General features: G+C 34.6%; 1 protein-coding gene across 3 annotated transcripts in view; it reads left to right on the forward strand.

The window, feature by feature from the left end:
- LOC127879745 (uncharacterized) overlaps nt 1-11,438 on the forward strand; it is a 29,496-nt gene extending 18,058 nt beyond the window's left edge. For 2 of the 3 annotated variants that reach the window (XM_052426767.1, XM_052426768.1), the window contains 12 exons: nt 233-373; nt 1,419-1,525; nt 1,821-1,866; nt 2,142-2,268; nt 2,527-2,745; nt 3,467-3,613; nt 3,956-4,150; nt 4,274-4,465; nt 4,850-4,999; nt 5,121-5,933; nt 6,044-6,111; nt 9,910-11,438. In XM_052426767.1, the coding sequence (XP_052282727.1) occupies nt 233-373; nt 1,419-1,525; nt 1,821-1,866; nt 2,142-2,268; nt 2,527-2,745; nt 3,467-3,613; nt 3,956-4,150; nt 4,274-4,465; nt 4,850-4,999; nt 5,121-5,933; nt 6,044-6,111; nt 9,910-10,038 (2,334 nt within the window). In that variant the 3' untranslated portion in view covers nt 10,039-11,438. The remainder of the gene's footprint in view (nt 1-232; nt 374-1,418; nt 1,526-1,820; nt 1,867-2,141; nt 2,269-2,526; nt 2,746-3,466; nt 3,614-3,955; nt 4,151-4,273; nt 4,466-4,849; nt 5,000-5,120; nt 5,934-6,043; nt 6,112-9,909) is intronic. The other variant, XM_052426769.1, reaches the window with a different exon arrangement.
- The last annotated feature ends 3,144 nt before the right edge of the window (nt 11,439-14,582 follow it).

The raw sequence follows: 14,582 nt of genomic DNA on the forward strand, positions 1-14,582 counted from the left end.
TAAATGTCCGAATTTGATACATTTAATTTTCTTAATTGCATCCATTCAATCCAAAGTGCTTACTTAATACACGAAAATAAAATTGGACAATGAATGTACAAGATGCAAAGGAATGCCTGCAATATGTTTTAAAAAACTTATTAAACATAAAATTAAATACTGTACCCGTATATGTAGGTATATATTATGTATTCGGTATATTGTTCATAACATCATTTCAATACCATTTAAGTGGATAGCCCTTTGGACCGTGGAAAGGCAACAGGCGTCGTCTGAATTTTTTCCTTGGAATCCAGAATGCAGCATCGTTGTAACGGTACAATGTGACCTTAACGTGGAAGCAATAGTTCTATTCCTTGACATATTTTCAAAGGTGAATTAAGTTGAATTGTTTTTGGTAACTTAAACGTGTGTGGGTTGACAAGTATTTTCCAGATGATACATGCATATATTTTGGTTCCGATAAAAATGTACGAATCTTACGATGTTATTTTGCGTTCAACATATTCAGGTCTTAACCAGTTGAATTTTAACAGATTTAACGTCACATTGCGCATGTGCAACAAAGAGAACCTGAAATAGGTAGACATAAGTGCTTTTAGGACGATTTTGTAAAGGAGTAATCAACAAATACATACTTTATGTTATATGTAAAAGCATGCATTTAACTGGTTAACTGACATTTATATAATACTTTATTTAACTCAAAGTGCGATTTATTATAAGATTAAATGACACATAGAAAGTAAGACGTTACAAAAACGTGTTAACTATATACTGTTCGTAAGTTAATCAGCACACAGCAGTTTGAGTAACTTTCTTTAAATGTGTAGTCCTTAAATTCTGTCAGACATTGTCTTCTTTAATAAAAAGACATTTCAACTATGCTTAAGAATGTATCGACCAAGAATTTCGAATTCAGTGTGCATGTGCTAATTCTACTACCCCACACGTCACTCGCTTGTGTACAATATCAATTAAAAATATATATGGGTGTTTTTTACAACAAAATACTTGTCAATTTAAAAAAAAATGTACTTAACTCAATAGGTAATGTGTTAATTTAATAAGGATGACAATATGTATAATTAAAACCTCCCAAAATCCTCTAAGAAATACGGAAGATTTGCAATAGCTTATATCTTTAGCCCATATAGCCAAAGACAATTATGAACATGGATACGTGGATGTTTATATTTAACGATGTTTTGAACATAAAATATAACGTTGTATAATATATTAAGATAAGCCATATCTTGTTGGATCAATAACACTGGCATTTTTTACCAGAAACAAACTCTTAGAATGTGCCAATGTCTTTATTTTGAAAAACAAAATCCTTTTTGGTTAATATTCTAACAAGACCATTTTGCAATGTGTAATGATTTACGTATTTATGTGTCTGCGCATTATTGTAGGAAGATGTTTTGAAAGCCGATCTCCCATCGATGGTGAGGCATATCCTCTGCCGTGTAATCAACGAAACCCAACAAGAAATAATAATCGGAATATGGCAAAGAAGCGAAGGAAAACTATGTTTTATGTTTTACGTAAAATATTTTTAAGCAATTTTTTCCGTGCAGACAACTTATTTAAAACAGTTTTACTGTTTAGCTCAATGACCTTAATGTGCAAGAATATATGTAATTTAACATTTTTAAGTCCACAGGTGTTGGAAACTTTTGTTATTTCATATTTATATGTATTGTGACTTACGATTCTTATTGTGGCGATTTAACTGAATAACGTCTCGTTGTTAGAGTCTACAGTTATTTTGCATTGGATGAAGACCATGTTAAAAACAATATTGTTTGTTACATAGATCGGATTGTAGCGGACGTCTGTGAAAGAGATGCATGCTTATTGGTAAGATACAACATTTTCTGCGGAAATCAACGATACTTGGCACATTCTTTAATATTTTCACAAATATGTTGTGTCTTTATATTGTATTCGATTTCATAACAAGAACTAGAAAACAATTGCATCCAAGTATGTTGTGCAACAACCATTTATATCAAGTAAACTGAGTGTCTCATAATTGCACTATTTTGTATAGTATCCCCAATACATAATGCTTTAATATAATTAAATTATCTGATTAAATCAATATAATTATAAAAGCAAATGTTCGATTTAAGATTTTAAAGAATGGTTGGCCAGCATTTCGATCACTGAAATGCTTTTGGTGTGGCGATAACACAATTCCCTTCAGTGGAGGGCCTGCTCCGATGAATGAACCAGTTCTTCTTATTGAACCACATGAAGGTACTACTTGAGTTTGATTAAGTTGCGTTTTTTGACGATTATTTCTACATGAGTGCTTTATTATAAATGTGTTTATCACTCAACTGTTTGATTATATAACATTGAAGGACTAAATTGTTTAACCACAAAATAAAGCATTTCGCATTAACTAAAATGTTTATTTTCTAATAACTGAGTTGTCCGATGATATAACATAGAAGGACTATACTATTTACCCGAAAAAAAGCTCTTTGCATAAACAAAACTGTGTTTTTGCAGATAATGTAAACATTAAGACGCACGAATGTAACATCAATAGTTCCATACTGAATGAATATGTGGACGACGGCGTTGAGACTGACTGTCCGGTAGACAATAATTGCATTCAACACGTGGTTTGCCTGGAAAACGAATCAAGCAACTCACCGACGCTGATAGTTACCTTCTCTCCACCACCAACGTTTTACAAAACATCAGCCGCTGATCAGATTTACTACGGTACCTTGCTATAGTGTTATCTGTTAAACAGTTTTAAAATAACGGCGATTCATTTTATTTAGAACCATTTACTCATACATCAAAATTTTCTTAAAGGGGCCTTTTCACAGAGTTTGGCATGTTTTGAAGTTTGTCATTAAATGCTTTATATTGATAAACGTAAACATTAAATTTTAAAAGCTCCAGTAAAAAATCAAAAATAAAATTGAAAAAAGGAAAAAAAGTAGCCCGTAGCAGGGCTCGAACCAGTGCCCCCGGAATCCTGAAGTTAAAACGCATAAGCCAACTGAGCTATCCTGCCAAGCATACATAAAATGCGTATTTTATACGTTATATAAGCAATCTTCGTAGTTTCACAAATTTAAACGACAACAACAGAACTCTCCAAATTATTCAATCGTTTCGCGTTGCAACGCTTTATAATTTTTAGGTTTTTTAAATCGTCAAAAGATGCATATAATGGCTATATTAGACCATGGCAAATTTTCAGTAATACTGTTTCCTCACAAATATCATAACTAAACCGACAATTTGCGAATCTGAAACAACTTTTTTCAATTTGGCAATTTACCAAACCGTGAAAATATCCCTTTAAAGGTCGCAATTATGATTTATAATAAATGCTATGAATATGTATCTCCTTTTTTTGCATTCATGATTCATCGTATGGCTTACACATTATATTCAATTGTGTTGTACACTGTTTTGGTTTCTACTTCAGACACCACCAGTACGCATTCAGAAGGAGGCAACAACGACAGGTTTCGCCAGAATGACAGAAAGAACGACATATCTTTTAGTGGTGGTATGTTCACTCAAATTGGGGACAATAACAAGCTGGTGCTGACCATTGGCGGATCTTCTGATGGTAACGCATAGTTTAACCATTGAAACAGTTTGTAGTCTATACCGATTCGCTGTCAAATGCATAAGTAATAGCGTTAAATGTTGATTTTTTATTCGAGCTTTCAAACGTTGAACACCTTCAACAGTCGAATGTTGGTTCGTCGTACCGTGTTCAATCTTGTGATGCACGAATATGGTCACTATGACAAATGAGTAATGCATTTTATTGGTATTGTAAATATGTAAGACCAATGGTATTTCAAGCATTATTTTGTTGTTGCTTCAGGCGATACCAAGCATACCAGTATGTTTGTAAATGAAATTAACAACTTTGCATATTTAGATTTTAACCATGTAAATGTAGCTTACGCAGTTGATGACACCGAAACGGATGCCTGTCCAGATATGTATCCAGAACAAAACTTTTACATCGATGTTCATTCTGACACACGTGACAGAAACAATGAAATCCGAGCCAATAATCCAGACAGTGGAGATCAATTTATACAAGTCGGGGACAAAAACCAAATACTGTTGCGAATCACTTTACATGACGAGGGTAAACATTTTGTTATTTAATTAAGTTTACATTAACTATATCGCTGACATGTCTATGGGTGTGGTTGTTGTATCGAAGAAGTGATCATTTCGTACCGTCATCGTTTTACTATTTTTATTTAAGGTTATTCCAGCATGAGCTCGCTTGAATCTGTAAACAGTGATTTGTCTTATCGAGATTTGAACCAAAGGCATTTCATTGACCCGTTCGACCAACGTGCTGAAACTGGTGGGTTCACTGATATCCATTGCCACTCTGAATGCAATGATCAATTGAGAATACCTGAACTTGTAATCACATCGAGCAGCAACCAGGGTATACTATCGTTTATATTATGTCAAGACCTACATTAAATGACATTATTGAGGCTTAATGTATGTGTTATAAGGTCGAGGTATATGTAAGATGAGGCTTTAAGCACTTAACAATACATTTAGGTTTTCTTCATAGTTAAATGAAGGTTCATATTTTTATTTGGCATGCAACTGACTTTATCAAATGTTTATTGGTCAATGTGTTGTGTACATTTTTGTTTATAAAATAAAAATACCAATAGACTATATATAAACAAATACATGTTATTCATTTATGGACATATATAGCTTTAAACTGTGTGCGTCATAAGCACACACCAAAACAATGGTATACTTTTGTTTGCCAAAATTCTTGTAAAGAAAAAAGGATCTGTTCTACCAACAGGATACTACACACTAGAATCAATGGAGTCAACTGGTGAAAACCACAGCGGCGGTTTAAGTACATGTAGCATGGATTATGATGAGAGTTTGGACAAACAAGAACTGACAGTGAGAGACGTATGCGAACAAGTAGCAGGATTCAATAAAAATGGTATTTGCCAATAAACAAGTCATCAGCATCTGTATATCATGGCATTTAATTTAAAACTCTAATATTCATATGTTATTGTATACAAACTTATTATTTAAGTTATTGTAATGTTGCATTTCAGAAAAGACCGATGTTTCTACATTGCATAAGGAAACTTATTTACATAATACGGAATTGGTTCATTCAAACACTCCAAGATCAACCGGTGTGTGTAATCCTAATTCTATGCTGACCAATGTCGGCGCAAATTGCGCCGTTAAAACAAACTTATTGCATGCAACACAAGAACTGGACGACATACACCTTCCAAAAAACAATACGATGTCATGTTTATGTATGCGCTCCTCCAATTGCGATTCGACCCTAGACACAGTTGATGCAATTATGGATTTAGAAAAAATGAATGCTCAATCTCCAAAGTATAAATCGATTAAATCTGAAATTGAAGCTAAAACAGATGCAAAAATTGAAAGCAATTTTACGGTAAAAGCTTGTGTATGTAAGACAAATAATTGTGTTGAACATATAATAACTGAAAATCAAATAAAAAGTGTTATTCTTTCCAACAAGGGCCAGACTGATTTTGCAAGTAATGCTGAATGCTCGCGCGGCCATGCTACACAAGCAAGGCTTGAATCAGCTACGATACCTACCAAAGAATTTAGCTGTTCGGAATCAAATAGTATTGATGAATATAACCCTACATACGAAGAAGATTCTATAATCAAAATAACAGCAACTACTTCGAACAATTTAAGAGCTAAGACAATTGTAGATCTAGTAAGCGACTGCACAAATGTCACAAAAGAAAGATGTGTGTACAATAATAGTGGAGCAATAAGTTTTACAGGAAACAACAACATCAAGGTATATCCAGATGACTGTCTTGGTTTGCAAGTAGACACCAAAGGTCCTATCGCTGTCGCATCCATATGTAAGTTTGTTTAATTTTATAATTTAATATTAATTTGTTTGGTTGCGTTGTAGCAATACTAGAATTTCATCAATGATACATGTATTGAGTCTTAAACCAATTTTTTTCAGACAACTTTTCTGGCATTAAAAGGGCACTCTCAGAGCACATGAGGACCAGCCGGCTTCCGTTTGACTTAGTAAGTCGTGTTTTTTGTATGCCCCCGGATCGAAAGATCGGGGGTATATTGTTTTTGGCCTGTCTGTCTGTCATTGTGTCAATCAGTCATTGTGTGTGCCACAAAACTTTAACCTTGGTTAAACTTTTATAACTTTTGCAATATTGAAGATAGCAACTTCATATTTGGCATGCATGTGTATCTCATGCAGCTGCACATTTTGAGTGGTGAAAAATAAAGGTCAAGGTCATCCTGCAAGGTCAAAGGTCAATTATCATTGTTTTTTCTTTCCTAAAACTTTAACCTTCGTTAAGGTTTGGTCATAACTTTTTTTATATTGAACATAGCAACTTGATATTTGGCATGCTTGTGTATCTCATGGAGCTGCACGTTTTAAGTGGTGAAAGGTCAAGGTCATCCTTCAAGGTCAAAGATCAAATTTATGGCTTTCTGACAAACACATCTCTTGTTAACTATTATATTCAGTTTAAAACTGAATGTTTAATTTCGTAAATTCTAACATTGTATCGGCCTATCCATTTCTAATTGTTAACATAACAATCTGAGAAATGTCCCTGGAAAAAAAGTTGGTTGGCATTTTTTAGGCATGGCTTCTTTTTAAGTTTTTTAGTATCTACATACCCTCTGCTGAAAATCTAGAGGGGATGTCACCTTCTCAGGTGCTTGACATCCTTTTAATTAGGTCAAAGGTCAATGGGTACAGTTGTCATTTGTTTAGGAGATGAAATACATCTCATTGTGATTTATAACCAAAATTGAAAAGTTTAAGGCAGAAATATTGTCTGAAAATGAACCTGCTTGGATCTAATTAAAATTTTATCTATTCTAGTGTTCACTTTAATAGGTCAAAATGTCATTTAGTGCACTTTTATGCCAAATTATACATGGCAACTGGCATTGAAAATCAACAGAATAAAATATTATGTTCAAAAAGTATTTTTTAAACAATGGAATAGTTCTTGCTAATTTTTGTTAACTCTATAAGTATATTTATAAAGTAAAAAGGAAAAAATATAAGGATCCATTATATATAATGAAGTACAACGTACGCTTAAAAAAGACTGAAACTCATTTGTGTACATGTATAAGGAATAATTAAGTAGGCATGTTGGGCAGAAAAACACTGTTATAACTGCTGACTAGTCATTATACAGCAGAGGCAAAGAAATATTATGGGCAAATAAAAAACGTTACAAAAATGTTATTTTCATGATGGGAGGACGTCGTGTATGCTTCAATTTTCTTCGCGCGATCGGTCAACATATGGAATGTTTAGGATTGAAGAACGTATTTCTTGAAGCAGGTGTATTTGGACCAAATGCTGTTACTAAGGTTATGGATGGAAAGGCATATTATCGTGCGGTTAGGGGCCATATGCTTGCATATTAGGCGATTTGGAGGTTAAAGTTGAGATACTTTTGTCAGTGGTAAGAATTGAAGGAAGAAGAAATCCCAGAACTTGAACATGAAGTAAGAGAGTTAGAGGTTGCTTTTGAAATGAAAAGTCGCTTGAACCAAGATGATATTCATGAAGCAAATGATAATCTTCTTGTAGCAGTCAATGAGAAAAAGATAGGTGAATTACTAAATAAATGCGACTTAAAGAAAAGTGAAGTGAAGAACTTTTCTTTCGGGAATTCCTACCTACATTTTGTTGACATCCTTATGAAGTTCATTAATGCCCAAAGAATAGGCAATTGGCTGTTGCATATTGAAGCCTTTTCCGAGATGCTATCGCGGCTAATGCTGTACGACCACACAAACTATGCCCGTTGGGGTCCTTTATATCTAGCAGACATAAAAGCCTTAGAATATGCAGCACCTGAAGTGTTCAAATAGTTTATTGAAGGTCACTTTGTAGTCAGGCTGAAGGAAAAAGCATTCAACGGAGTACCTGTCGATCAAGCTACTGAGTGGATACGCATAATGTATAAAACGACAGGGGGGTATAATTGGAATAACAATACAGGACCAGGCAAGAGATTTTGTATTACGGGGTCAGTAAGATCTGAGGTTTCCAACAGTACCATGAAATTGTTAAATCAACATGGTGAAGACGAAGATAATGGAATATTCAAGAATAGAGCAGATGGAACTCGTCCACGAGTTTTTTAAGAGAAAGAGTGCATCAAGAAAATGATGCAGCTCTTTGGTTTATATGATATATTCGGAGTGCATGGAGAGGAGAACAGACTGTTCTCAATAGCATCTAAGGACGTTGCACCTAAATGATATCAGAGATATTTTTAGTAAACTGTGAAAGTCGAGGTAAAACATTATTCAAGGAATTTGCAGAGAAAAGTCTGAACGAGTAGAATGTTGAATTGTATGCTCGTATTCAAAAGGAAAAGTCCAAAACATTTGCATTTCTCAATAAGGAGACAGTCAACGAAAAGCAGATATAGACAAAGATTGTAAAGGCTGACAGAAAGCTAATGCAGATACTTTTCAAGGCAGCTAATTCAGGGAGAGCCGTAGAAACAGCATCTGTACTAGAACATGAACTTTCTGATATACCATTATCATTTGCAAAGGCTAGTGGGAAAATGCATGAAACCCATAAATCAAACATACTCCAAGTGCATTTCAGCGCAAACACTACCCGAGTTGACTTTTGATCGATACTTTGGAAGTAAATATATCAAAGAAGCAACGAGAGTTAAGATGAACGGAAGCTCATAACAAGTCAAAACGTTCCTCTTCCGCAAATATGGGATCAGTATATCACAAACGATGACAATAAAGCAGACTTGACTGAATTTCTCTCAAACTAATTGCTAAAACAATCAGAAAATCTTCAAGCAGGATCAACTATAGTTGTAGGACATGGATTTCCAGGTAATATTGATTCAAAGTCGAGTACTTTTGATGCGACAAACCTATGTGTAAATTATGAGGAGGCAGATACGCGGATGATACTGCACACAAGGGATGCTATTGATAGAGGCTACAAGCGTTTAGGAGTATATTGTAGAGACACTGACGTTCTGCTCTTGTTAATATACCACCTTGGAGCTGACGCCGAGGTATATATGATATCGGGTACAGGCAAACAAAGAAAATGTTATCCTGTGCATACAATATCTGAAAAACTAGGCGACAATGTTAGAAGGAACATTTTGGGGTTTCACGCATTGACAGGATGCGACACCACGTGTGCTCTAAATGGAATAAGTAAGTAAACCGCCTGGGTGAAGTATATCGCACAACCTGATACATTGGAGGGTGTTGGTAGAGATGGTGATGCTCTAGCAGTTTCTCAATTTATGTGTGTGCTGTATGGCTGCTGTCCGGACCACCCACCAAACATTGACACATGTAGGTATCGCTAATTTTTGAAAGCAAGAAAGAGTTTGGATGTGTTACCCCCTACAAATGATGCGCTTGACTTTCACATTAAAATGGCAAATTATCAGGCAAAGATATGGCTAAATGTCACAGATAAGGATTTTCAGCCTGATGATCCTCTTGATACTGGCGCATGGAAACTTGCTGAAAATTCATTGAAACCGGTATGGATGAGGAAACCAAAGGTCCCTGCAGCCTGTGTCCAGTTAGTATCATGTGGCTGTCAAACCAAGTTTAGAACAGCACGATGTAAGTGCTATCGATCTGACCAAGGATGCTTGTTTGAATGCGCATCAGATGTCAGATTTCAGGAAATTTTAGGCCAACTATAAGTACAATGGCCACTGTAATTAGTTCTCTTTTCAGCAACTCATACCATGTATTCTCTTTTCAGCAACGTGTACCATGGTTTCTCTTTTCAGCAACGTGTACCATGTTTTCTAATTTCAGCAACGTGTGCCATGTTTAAAAGTGGAGGCTCGGATAGACACCCACTTGCATATTCCGAACAAATTCATATTAAAGACGTTCCAAGTGGGTGTTGACAACTCGATTTGTGTACAGGGGTTAAGACTTTGACAATTGGAGAATGAGGAAACAATCCATTGCAACTAATTGAATCGGCTTGTAAATACGTACACTCCACTCCGTAGCAAGAATATCAGGAATCACAATCTCGAATGATAAGACTTTAACGATAACTTGGTCAATACTTACTATGTTGATTTTATTTCAGTATACATAGTCCATGAGTATACTTAATAGTATTCTATAAAGACATTGTAATAGGCAAACATCAAATGTACATGTGATTTATGCTTATATATTATATGTTATAAAGCAGTTCATTATTTAGACCGTTAAGAATCATAGTTTTTAATTTATGTATCCAACATGTTTGTTTGCATAAACGGCCTATATTGTTTTCAACAACATCAATAGGTACAAAAGAAAAATCAGATAGAGTGCAATAATTATGAGTAGATTCAAAAATGTGTAGCAATATGTAAAATAGGATTTATTGAACAGTTTTTGATATCAAATCTATGGCTATTCATTCTGAGGGATACATTTTGATTAGTTTATCACACATATTGTTTACAGCATTTTTTACCTGTAATCAGATATATAACATTACGTGAAGTACAATCAACATCATAGTGTAAATCATAGGATAAACCAGTAACATAACCATTGAATTTTGAACATATGTTAATATTATTGCAGTGTGTGCAATAATAATTTTCAAATAATTTGTCATAATTAAATATAAAACATCAATACTTTTGGTAGACGATCACTTTATCCAGCGTCAATGGATTTTCCGAGGTAGACCTGACACGCCTCGTTCATAACGGAATGAGTCGCGCATAATAAACCTGTGTACAAACAGATTAGTGTCAAATGTAAAATACAAGAAATAAACCTTTTATTGAGTACGTCTTTGTAAAGCCTGTATAGATTGCAAAATAACTTAACAGAATTGATATTCATGTCGTATTGAAGTGTCCTGAACATGACTCACATCAGAGGTCAAAGTCATTTAATGCCAATGGTTGTTTGTCTGGGGCATAATTGTGGCCTGTGCGGAAGGATGTTCAATAAGATGGTTTAATAAGCTTTGCAGGAGTTACACATATATTGAAATTTAGTGATAAGCTCAATCTGGGTCACGTGCATCCAAAAACAGGTCACAAGTTCAAATCTTAGACAAACCATATTAACACTTTAAAAGCAACATGTGCGACTCAATCTCGATAAAACATGGTCAGAATGATTACATTATTTTGAAAATGTCAAGGCCATCTTTACATATTTTGCATAAGTGGTCAAAAGTGTGTTCATTGGATAGAGCATATGACGATTGTTGTACCATGAACGCAGGAGAGCGCTTTAGAGCAATCGTTGCTTTTATGTTTGATTGATATTTATTTCCACGTGTATCGCATATTGTATGTGTTTAAATCCTTTTACAACCATCACATTTATTGTTGTTTTTATGCCCCCGGTAGGGTGGCATTAGCAGTCTCACTGTCTGTCCGTAAATCCGTATGTCTGTCCGTCCGGGATTCCGTTTCCGGCGTTTTTTCCCTAAAAGCTTTAATGTATTTACCTGCTGTTAGATACGTGAGTCTACGTTCTTTACATACAGATCAAATTTGAGTTTAGTTCCAGTCAATTGATTTTTGGCGAAGTTACAGGCGTTGTAATTAAAAACTTTCTACAGAGTAACATTTTCTGGGCTTTTTACCGATTTAAGATAATTACTTGATTGTTGGTGTTTGAGTCTATCTGCATATATATCAGATCAAGTTTGTGTTCCGTTCCGATCCTTTGATTTTTTGGCGAAGTTACGGCCTTGGATTTAGATTTTTTTCTAGAATAACCGTTTTCCGGACTATTTTTTTTCTAAATGTTTGCAGATATGTACCTTGTTCGTGTATGAGTCCAGCTGCATGACTTACAGATCAAATTTGAGTTTCGATCTGATCCGGCTACGTTACGGCCATTTAACTTAGCAATTTTGCTCTAGAATTAAACCATTTTCCGGACTATTTCATAACGCTTGTAGATACTGAACTGATATGTGAGTTAACTTACAAGACTTACGGATCAAATTCGAGTTTCATTCCGGTTCATTGATTTTTGACGAAGTAAAGGGTCTTGGATTGAGGAATTTTCTTCAAAATTACATTTGTTTCCGGATATTGTTTCAAAAAGCTTTCAGAAACTGACCTTAATTTTGTTGTGTGAGTCTACCTACGTGATTGACAGATAAAGTTCGATAGTCTTTCCGGTCCGTTGATTTGGGATGAAGTAACGGGCCTTGGACTTTTTTTCTCAAAAATAGGAGTTGTGCGGTTTCAAAGTGGTGCAGGGGCATTGTGTTTCACAAAGCTCGCTTGTTAGAATGATAAAGAATTAAACTTATGCTAGTATCACTTGCATTTCTTATATACTTTCTTTTGTCGGCGTAAGCTGTATTAAGCCAGACTTTCACCTCTCCTGACCTTTGTAAGTGTCCAATAAAATTCAAATAAAATTTCCCGCGGCTAGGTACGAATGAATACACTTCATTTATTCCATTGGCTGATTGAGTATTCCACCAGAACATTGGAAACATATCCGCGTCTTTGTAACACTGTTTTACTGCATGAAACAATTTTATTTCTAATGAAAAGGCTTAATAGATAAAACAGTTTTACACTCAATTCTCGACATCAATACAGTTTGTGCGTGTACCTTTTATTTTCAGAGAATTACCAGCGCAACACGTTTATATTTAAAGGCTATGTTCTCATATTTAGTACTTACTTCCATATTCTTGTCAACATGTTAACATGTAAAAGTATAAAGAGCGGTGGAAGCGAGGCCTCACTTTAATACATTGCATTTCAACCCGCGAGGTATCGGATCAATTCGCGGCCAGTGTATGAATGTCAGAGTTTATATACAGGTCATCACCGGAGTTCGCGGCCAGTAAAATAATAGTTATAATAAATACGCTATCCGTGAACTAGGTGACCTGGAATTTTCTTTAGACCAGAAATATGTAGATTCTTAATGTGTTTTCAACAATACAATGATAAATATTATTTTTGATTAATTTAACAATAATTATTCCACCATATTGACCAATGTATTAAGCATGAGCGCGATGATTCTCGATACTGTTAATAATCGAATCAAATAGCAACGCCCGACAAACCAATAAAACAGGTTTGTTCGAAGAACGCGCCTATAAATACGGATACTTCGCGTGTGGCCGGGTGACTCATACGTTTTAATTTCACTTCCATTCTTCTTTTGGTTTTCTGTTTTGTATCGATAGGTTTATGACCAGCAATATGTAATAATGTCAAATAAGCCGCGAAAACTCCGCGTAACATCCCGTACTGCGTGTGATGCAGCTAAGAACTGCACAGAAAAAAGACATTCGCTATCCTTGATCTCATTCATTGAACTATCAACGCCGTATATCTTTTTTAAAGATATTTCTTGTTAATTTGTAAAATAAGTGCTATTAACCCATGTACACACGGTCTAATACACTTGTATGTCGTGTAATTGTCAACCAATAAAATGAATTGTATTAATTTTTTGCCATGTTCTTTATATTTGTTAAAATATATCAAATCGGAAATCTTGAAAGCAAAACCTGCAATATCGTTGCTGGCAGTTTGAATATCTGTAAACTGGTATTTCGCATGTAAATATTTACGATTTACATTAAAGGTGCATATCGACGGTACTTCCTCTTTAATATAGACATTATTGAAACTATGCATATTTCTGAAAATATGTATTTATTATCCGTGGTGCATGGACGAAATGATTCAAAAAAAGTATATTAAAAATACAAAACGATATTAAGTCGATACTCTAGCTGTATTTTAACTCATTTAAAGGGCCTACTTAAATGAGAAATTGACTACGCTAAAGTTTCCTGATGGAATGTTCGTTTGCGTATATCTAAACCTAAGAGTACATATCATTCATTAACATTTACTACTTATATTGATTGTCCTATGCCCGCTGAATGTGAATAAATAAATATTTTAATTGTCATAAATAAAAAATAATAGATTTGTGTCAAACAACCATTTAATATTCACTTTTACCAGATAATCGTTTATTTATTAAACTAACACATCAATCGTCTATACACATTTAAGAATGTGAATATGATAGGTTCGTTCCCTGGAAACAAACTGCTAAAACTGAACATACAGTTTAAAGGTAGACGTATGTTTCTATTTTAATCTTGGCTAGTTACGTTTCCTTGCCATAGTTTATAGAAAGCTCAGAATGACAAACACTGTATACAACAAGAAAGCTTACAATGACAAATGCTGCGTACAACAAGAATCAAAGTAACACATAACAATAAAATAATAAATACAAAATCAAGGTTTGTAAAACAAAACGATTGCATCAGTCTTTGTAGTGCAGCAGTTATGGGCGTACGTACGAGCATTAGTTTTTTAAATGGTATTTTTCAATAATGTTATGAAGTGTTCTGCGTATTTTGAAATGATAATGATTCTACAAATGTTGTATAGAGAAAGCAGATTTAAACCGTTAGTCAACACATTCTGCAAGGTTATCTTTGATGTACGTGT

Source organism: Dreissena polymorpha, chromosome 4 (assembly GCF_020536995.1).
Source record: "Dreissena polymorpha isolate Duluth1 chromosome 4, UMN_Dpol_1.0, whole genome shotgun sequence".
Classification (NCBI taxonomy): Eukaryota; Metazoa; Mollusca; class Bivalvia; order Myida; family Dreissenidae; genus Dreissena; species Dreissena polymorpha.